Source organism: Carlito syrichta, unplaced genomic scaffold (assembly GCF_000164805.1).
Source record: "Carlito syrichta isolate Samal-C Ts95f unplaced genomic scaffold, Tarsius_syrichta-2.0.1 Scaffold314870, whole genome shotgun sequence".
NCBI lineage: Eukaryota > Metazoa > Chordata > Mammalia > Primates > Tarsiidae > Carlito > Carlito syrichta.
Genome location: NW_007258966.1, coordinates 645519 through 665649, shown reverse-complemented (window position 1 = coordinate 665649; position 20131 = coordinate 645519). Strand labels below are relative to the sequence as shown.

The window sequence follows — 20131 nt, the reverse complement described above, 5'->3', positions numbered from 1 at the left end:
CATAGGGATTGGTACTATCTGTAGTTCCAGACATCCACTGGGGATCGTGGAATGTATCTCTCTTGGATAAGTGGGGAATACTGTATATGCTACTTACAAGAAACTCACATTAAATGTAATGACATAGGTAGATTGAAAGTAAAAGGATGGAAAAAATATATACCATATACATTTAAAAAACTGGAGTAGCTATATTAATAACTGATAAAGTAGACTTCAGAGCAAAGGAAATTACTAGAGACAAAGAGAGACATTACCTGATGACAAAAGAATCGATCCAGCAAGAAGACATAATGATCCTTAATGTGTACACACCAAATAGCAAAATCTCAAAATTCATGAACAAAAACTAATCAAGTGGCTGGATGCGGTGGCTCACGCCTATAATCCCAGCACTTTGGGAGGCCAAGGTGAGAAGATTGCTTGAGCCCACGGGTTCGAGACCAGCCTGGGCAACTTGGTGAGACCTCATCTCTACAATAAATAAAAAAAATTAGCCAACCTTGGTGGCACATGCCTGTAGTCCCAGCTACTTGGAAGGCTAAGGTGGAAAGATCACCTGAGCCCAGCAGGTCAAGGCTGGGGTGGCTGTGAGCATGCCACTGCACTCCAGCCTGGGCAACAGAGTGAGACTCTTACACAAAACAAACAAACAAAAAAGAAACTGATCGGAGAAAGACACAAGTCCACAATTATAGTTGGGAGCTTCAGTACTCCTCAGAAACTGATAAATCTACTAGACAGAATATCAGCAAAGATATTAAGAAGCTGAGAAAGACAATCAAATTAATAGGATCTACTTGAATATTTTTATGATTTAATCTCAATTCAATTTACTCAGTAGCTTTAAAGTCTATTTCTTGATATAGAACGCTCCACCCAACAATAACAGAATGCACTTTTTTCCCAAGTATTCATCAAGATAGACCATGTGCTTGGCTGTAAAACAAACCTAAACAAAGTTAAAATAATTGAAATCATACAGAGTATGTTCTCTGACTGCAATGGAATGAAACTAGAAATCAGCAATAGAAAAGTCTCTAAACATGTGGAAATTAAAGAGCACACTTCTAAATAATCCGTGGATCAAAGAGGACGTCTCAAGGGGAATTTTTAAAAAACTACTTAGAACCGAATGAAAATGAATATACAACATATTGAAATGTGCAGCATGCAGCTAAAACAATGCTGAGAGAGAAATTTATAACACTAGATGTTTACATTAGAAATAAAGAAAGGTTTTAAGTCAATAATTTAAATTTCTACATCAAGGAGCTAGAAAAAGAAGAACAAAATAAACTCAAAGCAAGCAGAAGGGAGAAAAGTCAAAATCAATGGAATTGAGATAGGAAAATTATAGGGAAAAATTAATAAAACATAGGTTTGTTTTTTTGGAAAAATTAATAAAACTGACAAGTCTCTATCAAGACTAATAAAGAGACACAAATCGCTAATATCAGAAATGAAATATGGCATATCATTATAGACTCTGTAGTCATAAAAATGTAATGAGGGAATGCTATGAAAAACTTTACATTCAAATTTTGACAACTTAGGCAAAAAGGGGCCAAATTCTAAAAAAAAAAAAAAAAAGGCAAGCTACTAGAACTCACCTGATGTGAGACAGATAATCTGAATAGCTCTATAAACATTAAAGAAATTGAATTCATAATTTTAAAAGCTTTTACAAAAGAAATCTTCAGGCCTAGATAGTTTCAGTGAATAATTTTACCAAACATTTATGATTAACATCAATTTTTCACATTGTCTTCCAAAAAATAGAAGAGGAGGGAACAATTCCAGCTCATTTTATGAGGTCAATGTTACCCTGATATTAAAATTAGACAAAAACAGAAAACTAAAGACCAATATCTCTCATAAACTTTGGTGCAAAATTCCCTAACAAAATGCCAGTAAATTGAATCCAACAATGTGCGAAAAGAATTATACATCATGACCAAGTGGGATTTATTTCAGGTTTGTAAGGTTGGTTCAACATTCAGAATGTATTCTGTGTAGTCTATCATATCAACAAGCTAAAGACAAAATATTATCATATTAATTGATGCAGATAAAGCATTTAACAAAATCTAACACTCATAATAATAAGTTTTTAAAAGTCTTAGTGAGTTAGAAATAGTGAGTGTATTTGTTTTCCAGTGCTGCTGGAACAAATTGCCACAAACCGGGTGGCTTAAAACAAGAGAAATTTATTCTCTCCCAGCTCTGGAGTCCAAAAGTTTTGTTTTTATTTTTTAAATGTGGGGTACAATTCGGGATTAGGTACATAAGTGGCCATTGTACAGGTGAAGTTTGGGCCTCCCATTGGTCCTCACTTCACCTGGTTTGGGATCAGTTACCCTTACTGATGTTATGTGCCCCCTTCTTCCCTCCCCTGGCAATGTCCTGCTACTGTCAATCTCTTTAATACAGTATTATGATAAATGTTCAGGGTCCACTTATGCATGAGAACGTGTGGTACTCAGTTCTTTGTTTCTGTGATAGATAACTGAGTATGATAAACCAAAAGTTTTAAATCAGACTATTGATAGGTTTGTTTCTTCTAAAGTCTCTGAGGGAGAATCTGTGCCACGAGTCTCTCCTAGATGACTGTTGGCAATTCTTGGTATTCCTTGGCTTCACTCCAATCTCTGCTTCTGTCTTTACATGGCCTTTCCCTCTATATGTCTGTGTGTCAAATCTTCATTTCCTTATAAGAGCAGCAGTCATTGGATTTAGAGCCCACCCTAAATCCATAGTGATCTCATCTCAAGATCCTCAACTTTAATTGCATCTGCAAATATTCTATTTCTAAAGGTCACATTCACAGGTATTAGAAGTTAGGGCTTGAACTTATATTTTTGGTGGACCCAATTCAACCCACTACAGAGAATTGCTTCAACTTGTTAAAGAACATCTACAGGTAATCTACGGGTAACATTGTACTTCATGGTGAAAGACGGAATGCTTTTCCCCCAAATGCTTTTCTCCTAAGATTGAGAACAAGGTAAGAATGTCTACTCTCACCTCTTCTATTCAACATAGTACTGGAAGTTATAGCCATGGCAATTAGGCAACAATGATATATTACTACACATCTACTAGAATAGTTAAAGTAGAAAATAGTGGCAACACTAAATGCTGGTAAGGATGCAGGGAAACTGGATCACTCATGCATTATTTATGGGAATGTATAATGGTACAGTTACTCTAAAAAACTGTGTTTTTTATATAAAATTAGACATGAATCTAATATATGACCCAGCAATTGCACTCTTGGACATTTGTCCCAAATAAATGAAAATTTATGTTCACACAAAAATCTGCACATGAATGTCTACTGGAGTTTTATTTAATAGCCAAAAACTGTAAATAGCCCAGGTGTCCTTAAATGGGTGAATGGTTAAACAAACTGTTATATATGCCATCTAATACTACTAAGCAATAAGAAACAATAAACCACTATTTTTAAGGTAAGTATGCTGAGCAACAGAGCCAATTCCAAATGTTATCCTGATTCATTTACATAACATTTATGAAATGACAAAATTTTAAAAGTGGAATGCAGATTAATAATTGCCAATGGTTGGGAACAAAAAGGGGGTGCAGGAGGAAGTTGAGTGATTATGACAGGGCAACATGTGGGATCTTTGTGCTGATGGAACTGTCAATATCTTCACTAGGGTGGTGGATACATGAACCTACACATGTGATAAAATTGTACAGAACTAAATGCACACAGACACACAGGAATAAAACTGGAGAAATATGAATAAGGCCAGTGGGTTTTATCAATGCCAGTATCCTGGTTGTGATATAATACTATAGCTTCACAAAATGTTACCATTGGTGGGAACTGGGTAAAATATACATGGCATCTGTCTTATTTCTTAGAACTACATGTGAACATATGACTATCTCAATAAAAATTTCAGTGAAAAATTATTGAGGACCCCAAAGAGTTTTTGATATTTTATTTTATTTAATTAATTAATTAATTAATTAATTAATTTATTTATTTATTTTTTGAGTTGGAGTCTCACTCTGTCGCCCAGACTGGAGTGCAGTGGCCGCTCCCGGCCACCGCAGCCTCGACCTGCTGGGCTCTGGCGATCCTTCCGCCTCAGCCTTCCGAGTAGCCGGAATTACAGGCGCGCGCTACCACGCCCAGCTGATTTTTTGATTTATTGTAGAGATGAGGTCTCGCTGCCCAGGCGGGTCTCAAACCCGCGGGCTCAAGATGTGGGGTACAATTTAGGATTAGGCATACAAGTGGACATCATATAGGTAAAGTTTGGGCCTCCCTTTGGTCACCACTTTGCCTGGTTTGAAATCAGGTACCCTTATTGGTGTTGTGTCCCAACCCCCACCCTGGCAGTATCCTGCTACTGCCAATCCCCTTCTGATAGTATTATGGTAAATGTTCAGAGTCCGCTTATGAGTGAGAACATGCGATACTCTGTTCTTTATTTCTGTGATAGATCACTAGGTATTAGAGACTTTATAAAGAGCTTTTCCTAGATGAGTTATTTTTAATCTATGTTTACTGTGTCAGAAATTATAACTGAGAAAAAATAATAGAAAAATACACAAGCACATATTCCTTTAGCCAGCAGAGCAATGACACCATTACCTTTCATGTAGCTTCTGGAAAACTCCATCGTACACTCCTGATAGGATGACAATGAAAAAGAAATAAATAACATCTTAGTATTTTGAATGTAATTTTGATCTTGCGCCCCCTTCCCGCAAATGATCTTAGAGATCTTAGAGATAGGATTACCAATTTGTCTTGGTTTGCCCAGGATTTTCCTTGTTTTAGTATTGAAAGTTCTAGCCAAACAGGTAAGTTTTGGCTGACTTACTCAATTTTAAAACTTAAAGTTCCACATTCTTGGTCCTGGGAAAACTGGGTTTGTTGTTCTTCACACTTACAGACATTTTTGAATCCCTGGACAAGACTTTAAGAACTTCTGTGTAAGGGTATCTTTACACAGAAGAAATTCCCAGTTCAGTGTTATGACCTCACTGTCACCTAGGATTTGAATATCTTCATATTGCAATTTGTCAGAAACTTCCCCAATTGCTTGCTCAGTTCTCCTGTGTGGTTCATTCTATCTTCTTCTCCTCACCTTAGGTTCCTTAAATAAGACGTCTTTGGAAGTGTTTTGTGATGAAAAGCGTCATCGGAATGTGTATACCATTATCTTTTTGATGATTATCTTTTCAGGTCAGGTTAGTGTGGTGCAAGTGACCATACCAGATGGTTTCATGAATGTGACTGTTGGATCTAATGTCACTCTCATCTGCATCTACACCACCACTGTGGCCTCCCGAGACAAGCTTGCTATCCAGTGGTCTTTCTCACATAAGAAGGAGTTGGAACCACTTACCGTAAGGATTCTGTTCCTAAACTCTTCCCCTTTTGCAGTTCTGGCGGAAAACTGTTGGGGTAGATGTGTGAAGGAATGTAATACCAGTGACAACAGTGGCAAGAACCTCAGATACAAAGAGTTTGAAGAGTTGTTTACAGAAGATCATCATAATTCTCTGCAGGAATGGTCCTTTTCATAGGTGAAATGATTAATACTTCTGAAAGCCCCCCTCAATATCGCCTTATTGTTTCCCAAAGAACCCAGTTCAAATGAAAGTCCTGATTGATCTACAGATCTCTGCCTGGGATCTGCCAGTCAAGTGAGCTAGCTTACTACGGCATACTGAGACTTGACAGGATGAGACTCCCCTGATGGATAGAGAAGGGCCATAGAAGTGAAGAACCATGAATAATTAAGAATAGCTTAAGGCTAGGGGATGTGGGATAGAGTGGGTACCCGTAGGGTCTGGAGGAAGAGGTTTTCAGAAAAGGGTGGGTAAAAGTCAAGGGAGGAGAATGATTCCACATGCAAGCTCTCTATTCTCAGGTTTCCTTCATCTGGCCTTGAGAGAAATTCCTCCTTTAAATTAGCTTCCAAATTAAAATTGTTTACTCAAAAGTGTGCACATGTATATGTGTGTGCGCGTATGTACGTGCATGTGTATGTGAGCATGTATGCCATTGCATGCCTATATACATCCCTTGAGGGAAAAGATCTATAACTTTCATTATGTTCTCAAAGGGCTGCATGACCCAAAACAAAGTTTGGAGAAGAGAAAAATTAATATGGTCTGAAATATTTGGATGCAGCTGAGTTGGGCCTTGAAGGGAAGGAAGAGTTTTGATTAATAGAAAGGTAGAGGGAGAGCATGTTGAGTAGGCTGGGGGAGGACTAGGGCAGACGTGAAGAAGAAGGAAGACATTAGCTCATAGAGCCACTTGGCTATTGTCATTTCAGCCATCACTGGTCCTTTGCAGGTGCTGAGTGCTTTCTCTACTGGAGATCCTGAACATTTATTTAGCAGGAAACACCATTCGGGGGGATTCCATCAATACTACACTCTAGTCAAAGTTAAACAATTTTGCTCCCTACTATTATCCTGAACAAATATATGATTTACTCTGTGCCTCTCTTTAAAATATGGTAGAAGAACATAATCATGGGGAAGCAACTGACATAATGTGTATGAAAACACTCAGAGGAAATATAAAGCCCTATAAGTTGTATCCCTTGTAAGCACCACTATGATTAACAGCAGCAGCAGCATGACCCCCACCATCAACAATGATTCTACCAGTTTCCATCACCCAAAATGTCCTGATCTAAGACCTTGCATGTTGGAGTCAACTAAGAAATTATCACTTTCTTTTGCAGCTTTCTCTCAGTTACATTTTGAACAACAATAATCACATGATCTTTCTGTCTTTTATAAATTCAATTTCCTGACTAGTCTTTTCAATGCTTTCTTTATCTGTGGGCTTGAAATCCTTCTCAGTTTTCTAGTAGGTGCTGAATTTAGAGAGGCCTTGCCAAGGTATTTGAAATGTTTTCTACTTGATACTCAAGTCAAGATATTCTCAACTGCTTAGAGGCCAGGTAAGGCCAGTCTAAGTTCAAAAACACAAATTCTTCTTTATGCCTCTTCTGACACTGGAAGTTAAAAGCCCACAGTTGAACTGTGTAGCTAGTGAAGAGCTGGGAGGGAGCTGCAAGGTTAAAGGATCTTGTGACCAGCAATTAGCTTTTTCTAGACCTGGAGATGCAAGGGAAGAAGGTATAGATGATTGAACTAAGTGTGGCTTGAGCCCATGACATCTCCTGGAAGCACTTTAAAAATAAAATCTATCGCTTCTCAGTCTTTTGGCTAAGATCAAGTGTAAAAATAAAATCTATTAACGAATAAGTATTTATTCAGTAGCTTTTTTACTTGTCATTCACCTAATTATCCAAAATGTCAGGTACAAATGTAATTTAAGATGTCTTCTCTTTTGGTATATCCAAATTGAAGGAGGGTCTCTTCACTGAGCGGCTGGATTAGGGAGAACATGCATCCTTATATGAAAGCTGCATGAGACCTACACTATGCCTGTGGCTTAGCCACATGGAAGACAAGGTAGAGCAGGGATAGCTATTGGCTTGGGGACAGTGAAGACAGACAAACCCCCAAAGGCATACTTTGTCCTCATCCTGTTTTTCTGTCTTACTTCAGGCTACCCTTGCCAAATTGCCATTATAACCATCTTGGAAATCTTCTAAGAGAACTGGAGTTCTTTCCCTCTCTCCCCGAACCCTACAGGCATGGGCTTCTCTCTGCTTTTCCAAATGAGTAGTTTTGGAACTCCAATGAAAACCTTCTGATGAATGTCTACTCCTTGCTCTGCCACTTACTTACAGGCTGGGTGATCTCAGCCAAGTTACTTGACCTTTCAGAAGTTCAATTTCCCATCTGTAAAATGCGGCTGCTTACCTACCTTATAGGTTTAATGTAAAGATTAAAAGAGATGATGCTTGTGAAACACTAGGAAGCCTCCCATACAGTAAGTATTTAATGAGTGTGAGCTATTATTATTAACATCATCACTGTAAAGTGGTGATTTTGTAAAATCCCTATTCCATCCATGCCCTTGGTGTCCCAGAGAGACTGGGTCATGGGTACTAAGGAGCCCAGCCCAATAAGATACACTTAATACAGCTGAACAGTGACAGAGCTCTTCAGATACATGCTAACCAAAGATTGGCTTCCACTTCCACTGCCTGCCAGGTCCCTGTGGCTAAGGAGAGGGCCCAGACCCTTTGCCTGCTTCTTATCCCTGAACAGAGCCCCTGCTCAACCAAGAGGTTGCAGATATCCTGGGTTGAGGTTATGTTTTTCAAAATGGAATTTGGTCTCCATTTCAAGTCCGTTTCCTCTTTGAACATTTCCATGCACTCAAAATTCTGTAGCACGTGTTGTATGTTAATTTAGGGATTGCTGGTGGGACATTTTGGGGGTGATAAAAACAGACTACTGTGCTATTAGACAATTCTATGACTAAGATGTTGCCAGACTGACCACTGAGTGATTCAATTCAACTCCTGGGTTAATGTGGCAGTATACCATATAGCATTCAGCTCTCAGATCCACTCATTTCTGCTCAAACACAGCACAGCCCGTGCCTCAATACTGAGGGTATGGAGGAAAAGGCAGTCAGTCAGTGTCTAAAAATGGTGCATGCAAGAGACGCCCGGGGAAGATGTAGCTGGACCTCTCAGGTAAGAACACCTGTCGGTGTACTGCTGGACTCCATTCATTGTTTGGCGACTCCAGGGCACTGGCACCAGCTTTAGGAGTGAGATGGGAGGGTCTGACTTTGGTAACGATCTACATTAACATAAGCTACTGGCAAAACCAGTAGTCTTGAGTTTACTTCCTCACATTCATGTCTGGAACTCTTTCCAGCCACTTTCAAAAGACCCGAGACCCTATTGTTGCCTTGATCAGGGCCAGCTCTTGTCATAGGCCCATCTTCCCCTTCCTGAAATCATTGTGTTAAATTCGCATTTGGCTCTGAAATCTGGTGTTTCTCAATACCCAGGGCCAGATGTTATTTCTTATTGACCATCCCCTCCAAAGGGTTCCTTTGGTGAATGGAGATTGAAGAAGTATCCCACAAGCCTCTGACCAAGAGGATCAGTATACTCATTAGCATGGTCCTTCTCTCAGAAAATATTAACAGCTTCAGATAATCAATCCCTCAACAGGGAATCTCAGCTGAAAACTCTAGGCCAAGTATAGGCAGGCTAACACAGACGTTTGGTCTTATAGATGCCTGTCTGGTCATACAGATGGCCTCTTCTTCCACCCAGCCTGTTATTGGTAAAACTATAGAGAACTAACCTTCTCAGGAACAAAACATGCATTAACCCTGCTTAACATCAATCTCTCAGACAATACTTACTCTTCTAGAATATTCATTGTGGAGGAAACCCTCTGCCATCCTAATATCGTCAACACATACACAATTTGGATAACTTCTTTCCCAGGACCTAGTGTCATTATGCTCTCTGGATTCTCAGATTCTGCATCCTGACCTGTCCTCCACAGGTAGTATTATATTAAATACTTTTCTAATGTCGGTGGGTGGGGGGTGCTCTGTCTCCTCAAGAGCATTTGAAAATAGAGGCAGGATTGCTGGTTTGATTGTTATAACTGGGAATCACTACTGGCATTAGTTCATAGTGGTTAGAGATGCTAAATGTCTTACAATACACAGGGAAGTGCCATACAACAAAGAATTGTCTATCCAAAATGCCAGTGTCATATCCATTGAGAAACACTACAAGTTCTTCCTTCCACTCAACGTCAAATTTAGTTATTCTGTGTCCCATTCCCTCAGTAGTCTATTCCTGCTAAATCTATAATATAATAAATTAATCTACTACTAAGGTGTTAGGGACTGATTAGTGATAACTTACTTTGTTTTCTTCCAAAGAAATGCTTTTAAGTAGGGACCCTCCATGTCTTCATCCAAAAGTGGCAACTCAAATGATAGGTACTTAGGCAAATGGCAGGCTGATCAGAGAGTGATTTGGGGGCAGGAGAGTTGTTTTTTTTAATATATATATATTCTACTTCTTGCATGTGCAACCCCAGATCCCCTAGTACAGCCCAGAGAAAATTCTGGACTTGAGATCATTGCCACCTTATACCTGTATCCCACCACTTATGGCTTGTCCTTCTATGAACAGTACAGGAAAGCAAGAAGCTGAAAGGAAAATAATGGGCGGTTTGCTGTGGACTTCCATGCCCTCCACATTCTCAAAAGGAACCTGCAAAAGTTCCTATGGAAGCTAACAGTACTTAGTAACTCCAACTCAGACACACATAGAAAGCAGCCTGAGTAATTTCAGTTCTTCTTGTCCATCCTCCAAGCCTCTTGTAAGAAAGCAGTGTCACAAAGCTGAGAAAAAATATCTTAGGACAAATCTGGCTCCCAGCTGCACTGCCTCGCGTGAATGGGAACTTGGCACAGTAGGAAGGGAAAGGCTGCTCTGCAAAGAACTGAGGGGCCTACAGTTGCAGCTGGCAAATATTGAGTGCATGTGGTGAACACACTTATCATGGGAAGCATCATGCCAATGAATAGCAGCAATTGGCAGGAGAAAGGTTGGGCTGGAGTAGGGGATGGAAGGGCTTCAAAGGGGGAAGGTTGCCCAGGAATCGTCTTTCTCATCTCACACAGAACTATGAATGCCATCTTAATGCATGCAGTGGGAATCAGGAGGATTGGATTCCAGGTCTGACTGTAAATTGATTGTGAAACCTTGGGAAAATCACTCCCTCTATTGGGGCTTCAGTGTTCTTCTTAGTAATAGAAGAGGGTGAATTAGAATGTGCTAATTGAAGGCCTCTGGACCAAATTTGGCCGTGAACATATTTTGTTTGTTTGTTTCAACAGTTTGATTGCTTTGTTTGCATTGGCTGTCTAGTTCACCACAGCTTCCACTGTCCCTTATGATCTTACCATTACCCACCAGTCCCTCCCAGTCATTCCCCATATTTCCATTATCCATCTGTCTCCTGAAGTCTCCTTAACTTTACAAACTATGAACCAGCCATTGCTTTGCTAAACTCTGGTGTGTGCACGTGGCTCTCTAAGCTACCACCACCATGTTTCTTAGCTTTGGCCCCCTCCCCTACCTAGGGTAGGTGAATCTCTCTCTGGTGCGCGCTCTCTCTCTCTCTCTCTCTCCTCTTTCTTCTAAGTTACTTTCTAAATAAACTATATTTTCCAATCTAAAAGAAAAAAGAAACTATGAACCAAGTGATGCTAAGAAGTCTTATAACTAATGTGCTATTATGACTTCACACATCTGCCTCTAGGATTACCCAGAGAGGCAGGCAGAGAGGACATTGAGAGAAAGAAGGGCAGTCTGTTATGAACACAAGCACAAATGGCAAGTGAGTAAAAAATCAACAAGTACCACTTAAGAAAACACTTGGATGGATTTTATTAAAGAAGGACTCCCCCACCCACCCAAAGATGTGGCCTGTTGCACATCTATGGCTTTTCCTAGACCTCAATTGCTTTGATCACTAAGTTGACAATATTCCTTCTTTGAAAAGTATACAAGCTATACAGAATCATGGGCTGGGGCCTTGGCCCCAGTTCACTTTGATTTTTAAAAGTTATTCCTTTTTGGAAATGAAGCCAAGTTGTAGTCTTTCCTGTGTAATTAGATAAGCAGTTTCAGGGAAACATTTCTTTCTTTTTTTTCTTTACAAAGACAGTGTGACAGTATGTACTTCCCCCTAAAAGAAAGTCCCTCCATCAATGTATCTGGGCACTGTCTACCCTTTGGCCTTTCCTTCTCATATAGCACCTTGTAGCCAAGGCCTTGCCCTTTTAGGTCTCTATTGTTATCCCATCTTACCCTCATTCCTATCCCTGATACCTCATTCCTATCTCTGATAACCTTTAGTGTCATTCATGAGAGGGCAAAATTTATTAGACTACAGTGTGAGGAACTGGAATAGAAGGGGTGGTGAAAGCCCTTTTCATAGGTAATTAAGGGTCCAGGGCCTCATTGCTTATATGTTCACTTCACCTTGATTCAGGGCCAACTATGAGGCTTCTACAGTGAGTTCTTTTCAAGTCCTAGTTCTAGTCTAAAACACACTCTCTTGACCCCCTGATCGCTATAGAAACAAGGTCCTTTGCACATGGCTCCTCTAGGACTTACTGGGGGGCCTCAGGCAGCACTGATGTTGTGTCTCATTGTGATGCCATTAAGCATCAGCATAAAGCAGGGCTAATATTTTACAGTGGCCACAGTCTCCTTGGGAGCAGGGGAAGTGGCCAGATGTTAAGGCAATAAAGGGCTCTCTTGATGGACTGCAGATTGAATTTCAGGTAAGAAAAAAACAGAACCTGAAACTGTCAATTAGAAAGTAAATAAGTTTAGTGTTGGCTAGTGAAATTGAAAGCAAGATAGTGTGAATGTCAACTCAAATGAAGGTAACAGACCACTGATTAGTTGAACCTCTTTTTGTCTCACTTGAATACCTCGAGTTAATACTGACTTTTTGGTTTTGTAAGTCAAACAAGACTATTCTGGGGCAAAAGTTTGAGATTTTTAGTAGGTGTGAATGAATAAATTATAAATAGCTGCATTTAGGGCAGAAAAGAAAGCATGTTAATGTTAGAAAAACCAGAGGAGAGAGACAGGTTTTCTCCTTAAATATGCTCTTTTAAAAAATTTTTTTCCCTCAAAACCTACCTTTCTGCCTTAGTTTAAAAATATGTTGAATTTTTGCTTAAAGGAAAATACCTTTGAATCCATCTAGACAATATCTTTCAATTTTCTAATTTTTCCCCCTTTTCATTGGCCTATTACAGTAAAGCACACAGGACAAGGAATTAGGAAAACTGGATTCTAGACCTGTCCCAACTGTTAATTTTGTGTCTGTATTTTTTAAGCTCTCTGGGATTTTTGTTTGCTTGTAAAGTGAGAGAAGTGAATTAAATGAGCTGAAAGGCCTTCTAGAAGATTTTATAAAAATATTCATTAGTCTCACTGGACTAGGGCAATACTAGTTTATTGAACAATAAGCAATCACTTGAATAACACACACCGTGAAACTAAAAAAAATGTGTGCATAGAAGGTGTATATTATGAAGGGACCTCTGGGATGACCTAGTCCAGTGATTTCTAAGCTTCAGTCATTTGTGTAAATCCACATGCTTTTTGTCCTATTTGTGTATTTAATATTATTTTCTGTATTGACTTGGTTTCTTAAAATCTTAAAAACTATATACCCTAGGGTATATAGGATATACCCTTTATAACCTAGTCTCACCCTAAGCAACAATATCCATGAAGTCATAAATTTGATGTGCTAAATATGTCTCTAATACACATTATAATTTGTAAGTTTTCACGTATGTGCCACCTACAATCAATTTAAGTACCTATACTTGGGAAATACATATCTTACTTTGGAAAACATAGCTCTGGTTTCTTGTTCAGATGTGTAAACTAAAGGTTGGAGCGATTAACTTTATTTCTTATCTAAAAGCAGGTTGCCATGGAGACATGACTAGAGGCCACCTACTCTGGCTATGTCACAGTGAGAGGCAGAGCTGTGGCTCTCAGGCCACCTGACTTCTAGACCAAGTGTCTTTCCACCACATCATACTACTCCCACAGTTGCCATTGTAATCTAAGTATTTGTGTCCTTTAATGGAGATGGGACTAGAATCCAGATCTTTCTTAAGTTTAGTAAATTAAAATAGTAATAAATGAATCTTTGTGGCTTTAATGAGTCATTTAATGTCTCTGGGTGTGACATCCCTTACTTGTCTGAAAGAATTCCATTTCTGCCTTCTGCCACATGGGGAGAAAGATGGTAGCTTCTATTGACTAAGCACTTCCTAGGCCCTTTAGTAGATTCCTTTATTTCATCCTTATAACACCACTAGGAGGAGATGAGACCAGATTATTTCCCAGGTGCCTTTCTAATCTGAAATCTTACTCTTTTAACAAACAAAACAAACCCAAGTTTGCTTATCCAAAGGACTGTGTATGAACATTCAAACGTTAAGAGAAACCAGATAGTCTCATTGGTTAAGGTAAAAAAAAAAATTTTAAGTTTATAAAATAGTAAACTAAAAGTGATGGTTTTGGTTTCCCATCAGGACATTTGCATCATAGAAGAGTTTCTTCCAGGTAGACTCATCAGGTGAGCATCTGGATCTCCTAGCCCAAGCTTAGGAGTTGAATCCTGTCAGCTCCAGCTATCTGTAAGATAGGTGTACCAATCCCTGTGCTGATGACATCACAGAGGCCCAAATGAGGTAACAGCTTTGAGGCCCAAATGAGGCCCAAATGAGGTCCCAAATGAGGTAACAGCTATGGGCAGCTATGAGAAAATTAAAGTGCCCCATCGAGTTGAGAAACTTGAGCACAGGGACCTGTTCCTCATAGGGGAAAGATGCTGTTTCTTATCCCAGGTAACAGATAGAAGGAGCTTCCGGGTAGTTTATCCTAGTACTGGACACTTTCTCCAGTTCTCATTTCTGTTATTTTTCTGTCCTAGATTTACTATTCTGAAGGTGGACAAGAAGGAAGCTCTGGGCAATTTAAAGATCGAATTATAGGGTCCAACGATCCAGGTAATGCGTCCATCACTATTTCGCATATACAACCAGCAGACAGTGGAATTTATATCTGTGATGTTAACAACCCCCCAGACTTTGTCGGCAAAAATCAAGGCGTCCTCAATGTCCGTGTGTTAGGTAAGGGCACTTTTTTCTGCCTTTTCTTTTCTTGGAGCAACTTAAAACACTGAATGAGTTAGGACAGTGAGCTATGATACCAATTGAATCTCTAGAGGTAAACATCTTCCCTGCTCCTTTCATTTTCAGAGAAATGGAGACAAGCGATCAACTCAGCCCATACAGTAACACTGAGAACTCACCCATAAAACATGCGGAAACAATTGCCCAAGCAAAAGAACTGCCAAAATGACAGCAGTAGATGACCCAATCTCCAGGGATTCCTATCTCTGACAGATGGAACAAACCACTGTCCCACTAAATGATCACTAGCAACTCTTTCAGAGGAAACTTTCAATTAGAACCAGACCTACCTAGGAGAGGCAACTGCCAACTTATTATTCCTTCTAAGCTTGCCACAATTCCTATCATTAAATCATTATTTTGAACAAAGGCAAGAAAGTCCCTTTTTCAAATGCTAATGCTATTTGGAAGAAAGGACCACACATTAAGCTAGTGTGGAGAATCAAGTTATTTATATACAAACATTCATTATATGATATTGGGCAAGCCCCATATGCTCTTAAAATGAATGTGAAGTTTATTTTTCTTTATTGAGTGTCTACTTTGTGCTAGGAGCAATGAGGTTTACAGTGATGGAGGTGTGGTTTATGCCTTTGGGAAACTCCCAAGTTTAGCAATTTCTAGGGGTCCTTCCAACCTCTGAGAGGACCACAGGGGCTAAAGCTCCTGCCTGCAGGCCCTGGAGGTAGGAGGTACCAAAGGGAGGGGTGAAATGGTTGCCAACCCTTACTGACTAACTGATCTCCTGTTTTCCCACTTCTAAGTAGCCCCAAATGGAGTTTATCTAGTCATTGCTTCTCTCAGCTGTGTGGTATGTCATAGGAAAGGAAGAACTAGATCAAATCAGTGACTTAATAATCGAGTAGCTTGGAAAGGTAACAAATTGGTTACAAGGAACACACCTAGGAGAGCTGTCCAGAGTTGTCCTGGCTTGCTACCCAGGTGACGCAAAGAAACCAGCTGATATCGATTGTGAGGTTTGCCACTGCATCTACCCACCTCGAAATGAAGGAAGGTGTACAAGAACTCATTCTAAAAAGTGGATTAGCTCAATCAATCACATTTTATTTTGTTGAGCCCTGTGCTAGACATTGGGGTACAAGGGCAGACAAGAGAAGCACTACTCAAGCACTTTTCTAGAATAGTTTATGTTCCAGTTTGGAAGACTAGTCACATACATGGGAACTGAATGGTGTAGTATAAATGCCAAAGCATCAAAGTAGGAGCCAGAAGATCTAAGTTCTAGGTTATACCCTGTACTCAGTGACCTCATGCAACTCAGTCCGTCTTTCTCTGATCATTTTGAGATTGGGTTGTAATTTCTGCCCTGTCTTCTTTACTGGTTTGTTATGAGGCTCAAATGAGATACTAGAGATCAAAGGGTTTTTTAATGTTCAAAACATTAGAGGGATTAATCTGCTAATGATTTTCTGTTGCTCCCTGGCCCTCGGGTGCTCTGACCAGATACAACCTAAAGAAGTCAAGCCTCTTCATCCCAGGGCTTAGAAATAGTCCTGAGATAAAACTAAACAAGAAGGTTAATGTTCTTAAGTTTAAAACTCAGAGAATCCCAAATCAATTTCCATAAGAAGCTGAGAGTCACCTCTTCCCAGTGTCGTTCTTTCCCATGAGTCTTTGGGTCAGGTAGTTCCAGCCATGATTGTGTCATGACTTTTCCTTAAGTAGTCAGAACCCTGGCAAGATAAAAGGCAGAAGTGTCTGTGGATTTCCTTGTTTGTTTTGGAACCATCAAAATTTATTTTTATTAATTGGCCAAATAACAAAGGCAGCCTCCAAATTTAGGTTTTCTGGAAATTTTGACATTGTTAATTTTCTCTTAAAATTGTATTGACTATATACAGTTCTGAAATCCCATTATATAAGAGTGCATATTTTGCTTGCCTTGATTGAGGAGTGGGACAAGATGGGGACAGGTGAGGAAAGGTATTGATATTTCCTTAAAGATGGCTCTCATACCTATGTGTCTTTTAGAGACGTTTTATTACCAAGCAATGGACGTCGACTCCATGCATTCACTTGTTCATGCATTCATTCATTCAGTCAAGCACATGTGCCAGTTACTGTGCTAAGCAGTGGGCATGGAAAGATGTAAAAGAGTGCCAGCCCTCCAAAATTTATTGTAGTGAAGGAGACGTGTAACGTAAAAGCTTACAGTGGAGCTATAAGAGGAGAGTCGTGAGAACACAGGGGAAAGAGTAAAAAGTTGTATCAGGGGAACTAGAGAAGGATTATTGAGAAAGGTTACTTTTATGCTGAATGAAGGATGTGCAAGAGTATGTCAGGCAGATGAGGGGCTGAGGTGGCAAGACACTATTTAGGTGAAGGAAACAGCAATGAACAAAGAACCAAGTGGTTTGGACAGCCATTCATTTGAGATATTTCCATTAGGTATGACAACCTTGGAAAATTAATCTCTGAAAAATACCTAGATAGAGTTTGAATAATTATTTTGTGTGCATTTGGAATGAGCATCATCTACCTTCTGCAATTTGGCACATATTCGTAAAAAGAAAATGATTAATTTAGAAAAGGTTTGAAAATACACTTTTCATTTCTTTTCTGAGGTGAGCCTTTTTCTCCCACCCCAATTCTGTTGAACCAATAAAACTAAATGATAGATCAATGCATTTGCCAGTAAAACACCCAAATTCTACTGGTGACTTTAACTGGATTAAATGTCAATTCAATTCTTACTTATTTGTTTTAGAAAATATATAGGTTTGGGACTTGGTTCAAAGTGATTCACTAAATGTTTTGTTAATTTTTTTTAAAGGAGTACAATGTGCTTAGGGGAAAAAAAGCCTATCTGGGGTTGATTCTAGGCTCAAGAAATTTGTCACTCCAAGTTTTTGTCCATAGTTTAGTTCAAGTCGTGGTGTCTGACACTGTGATGAAACCTGGCAACCACATTTTCTGTTCAAATTGGTCTGTTCTGATGTAAAGTCTACACAATTGTCATTTTTTTAAAAGGCAATATCTAAATCTTGTGATAGTTGCAATAAACTTCTGGTTAAATAGCCTAATTTGGATAGGCAAATCCAACAAAGTGTTTCTTTCTGGGAAACTTATTGGTAAGGAAGAGAAAATAAAAAGCTAAATAGGAAAACACTTCTTTAAATTAAAAGACACATGCTTAAAAGAGGGATAATAAAATGTTTCAGAGTTACAGCTACATTTATCTGCCTTCCTGCTCATGTGTGCAGGGGATTAGAGTCTGAGATGGCTGAGTTGAGCAGAAGTCAATGGAAGATTAACTTTAGTAGCAGGAATTAGTCCTGCCTGGAGTCAACAGCAATTCTATGTGCAAGATCCTGTGTACATTATTATATTTAATCTTTGAATCATCCAGAGGTTAGATAATCTCTTATTCACATTTTACAGATGAGTCAGCTAAGGTCTGGTTAAGTTAGATAACTTGCCTAAACATATCTAGAGTAAAGTTGCAGAGCCAGTATTCTGTGTGGATCCGGACCTCTGCCCCTAACCACTGAATTTCAGGTAAGAGTTGGAGAGTTGAACATTTAAAGTTTAACTCACGGAAGTTAGAAAACCTAAGCCTTTGGAGGGTTCCATATCCAAATTAAGATAAGGAAGGTGAGTTGAAAAGTATAGAAATGTAGGTCACAATCTGTATATAAGATTGAGGGTTGGGTAAACTGTGCAAAGTAAGAAAATTGAGGAGATTTAGATTCCCAGCTTCCCACAGGATTTCTCCACTGAGGTGTTTTCATAAGCATTTAAAATTCAGTATGTCTCAAACAGACCTCATTATCACCCCTTCCTCCTCACCACTTCTTCCCCTAAAACCTGCTCCTCCTGCTGTCTTCTTTATCTCAGGGGAGGGCAGGCTCATGTACTCAACTGTCCTGGGAGTCATCATCGATACCACCCTCTTCCTCATCCAAGTCCTGTTGATTCTACTTCCTTAATACCTCTTGAATCTGTAGCCTCCTCTCCTTTGGTTCAACCATCCCCAGTGTCAGAGTGATCCAACTAAAATGTTAAAATGACCATCATCATTCCTCAACTTGAACTCCTTCCATGGTCTCCTTGCTCTCAGTATAAAATACACAAAATACAAAGCCCTCCAAGATATGACCTCTGCCCTTCTCTAAACTCGTTGTCATTTCTTCCCCATCCCACTTCAGAACTGTGTCAAAGGTACCATTGACTTCCTGGTGGCTAGTCCCATGCCAGGCACACAGAAGGCATAGAACTATATGCATATCGAGTAAAAGATTAATAAAGATTTCAGTGCTGGGTAGCAAACATACCCCAAATGGGCTTTCCCTACTGATGAGGCAAACAGGCAAATTCAAATTTTTCAACTGTTTTGTGTCACCCCTAGACAAATCAATGCAAAAACAGACTCATAAAGGAAAAGAAAAATACAACAAAAATAAAATGCTTTTAAAAATAATAAATAACAGATTATCTCAATATTTAAGTGCTCTATTTTCCTTTAAAACCGTGCTTTTAAAGTATAAACTATGTTCCTAGTTTTTTAGTATATGCTTACATTTGACTGTTTTAATAAAGGCATATTTTAAGACACAATGCAGAAATTCATGATTATAAGTCAGAGGAGGCAGACAGAGGAAACACTATTTGAATCTTAATAATCTTCTGACTAGAGGGGCCCTGCATCTGAAATGCTCTACTCCCACCTGGTGGTGCAACTAGAAAACTGTCAAAATAAATTTTTATAGATTTTTTAAAAATAATCACATATTATGTAAGATGAAAGTGAGAAGTGACTGCAGTTGTCACAGACTACCATTCATCCTGCAGAATTTTTACTCTTTGTCATTACCTTACAGTCAAACCTTCTAAGCCATTCTGTAGTATTCAAGGAAGACCAGAAACTGGCCACATTATTTCACTTTCCTGCCATTCTGCTCTTGGAACACCTTCCCCAGTGTATTACTGGTATAAACTTGAGGGAAGCAATATCGTGCCAGTGAAAGAAAGCTTCAGTAAGTATAACCTTTAGCAGCCCCTGGAAGGGCCTGGTGCTTGTGGTTAGCTGACAGCAGGAGTGTGTGGCTGACCACTTGTCCTTTGAGTTCAATCTTCTTTTTCCTGGGTGGGGGAGGGATGTAAACATAATGCCTGTCTCCCATATGATGATTGTGATCTCCAACTTCTTATTTTTTTTAAAGAGAAAAGCAATCAATTTTTTATTGAGATATAATTCACATATTATAAAACTCACCATTTAAAAATGGCATGGATTTCTTTGAGTATATCCTATTTGTTGTATACTCAGCTTCTTGAATATGGATCTTCATTATTTTTGACAAATTTAGGAAGTTTTAAGTTATCATTTCTTTAAATACTTTTTCAGTCCCACTCTCTATCTCCTCTTTCCAGAATCTGAAGATATAGCACTTG

At 39.2% G+C, this 20131-nt stretch overlaps 1 protein-coding gene across 2 annotated transcripts in view; it reads left to right on the top strand.

The window, feature by feature from the left end:
* VSIG1 (V-set and immunoglobulin domain containing 1) overlaps positions 1-20131 on the top strand; it is a 34483-nt gene that overhangs the window by 8834 nt on the left and 5518 nt on the right. Inside the window, exons 2-5 of one of the 2 annotated variants that reach the window (XM_008072183.1) lie at positions 5231-5394; positions 8520-8627; positions 14455-14653; positions 19558-19713. In XM_008072183.1, coding sequence (XP_008070374.1) covers positions 5231-5394; positions 8520-8627; positions 14455-14653; positions 19558-19713 — 627 coding nt within the window. The remainder of the gene's footprint in view (positions 1-5230; positions 5395-8519; positions 8628-14454; positions 14654-19557; positions 19714-20131) is intronic. The other variant, XM_008072184.1, reaches the window with a different exon arrangement.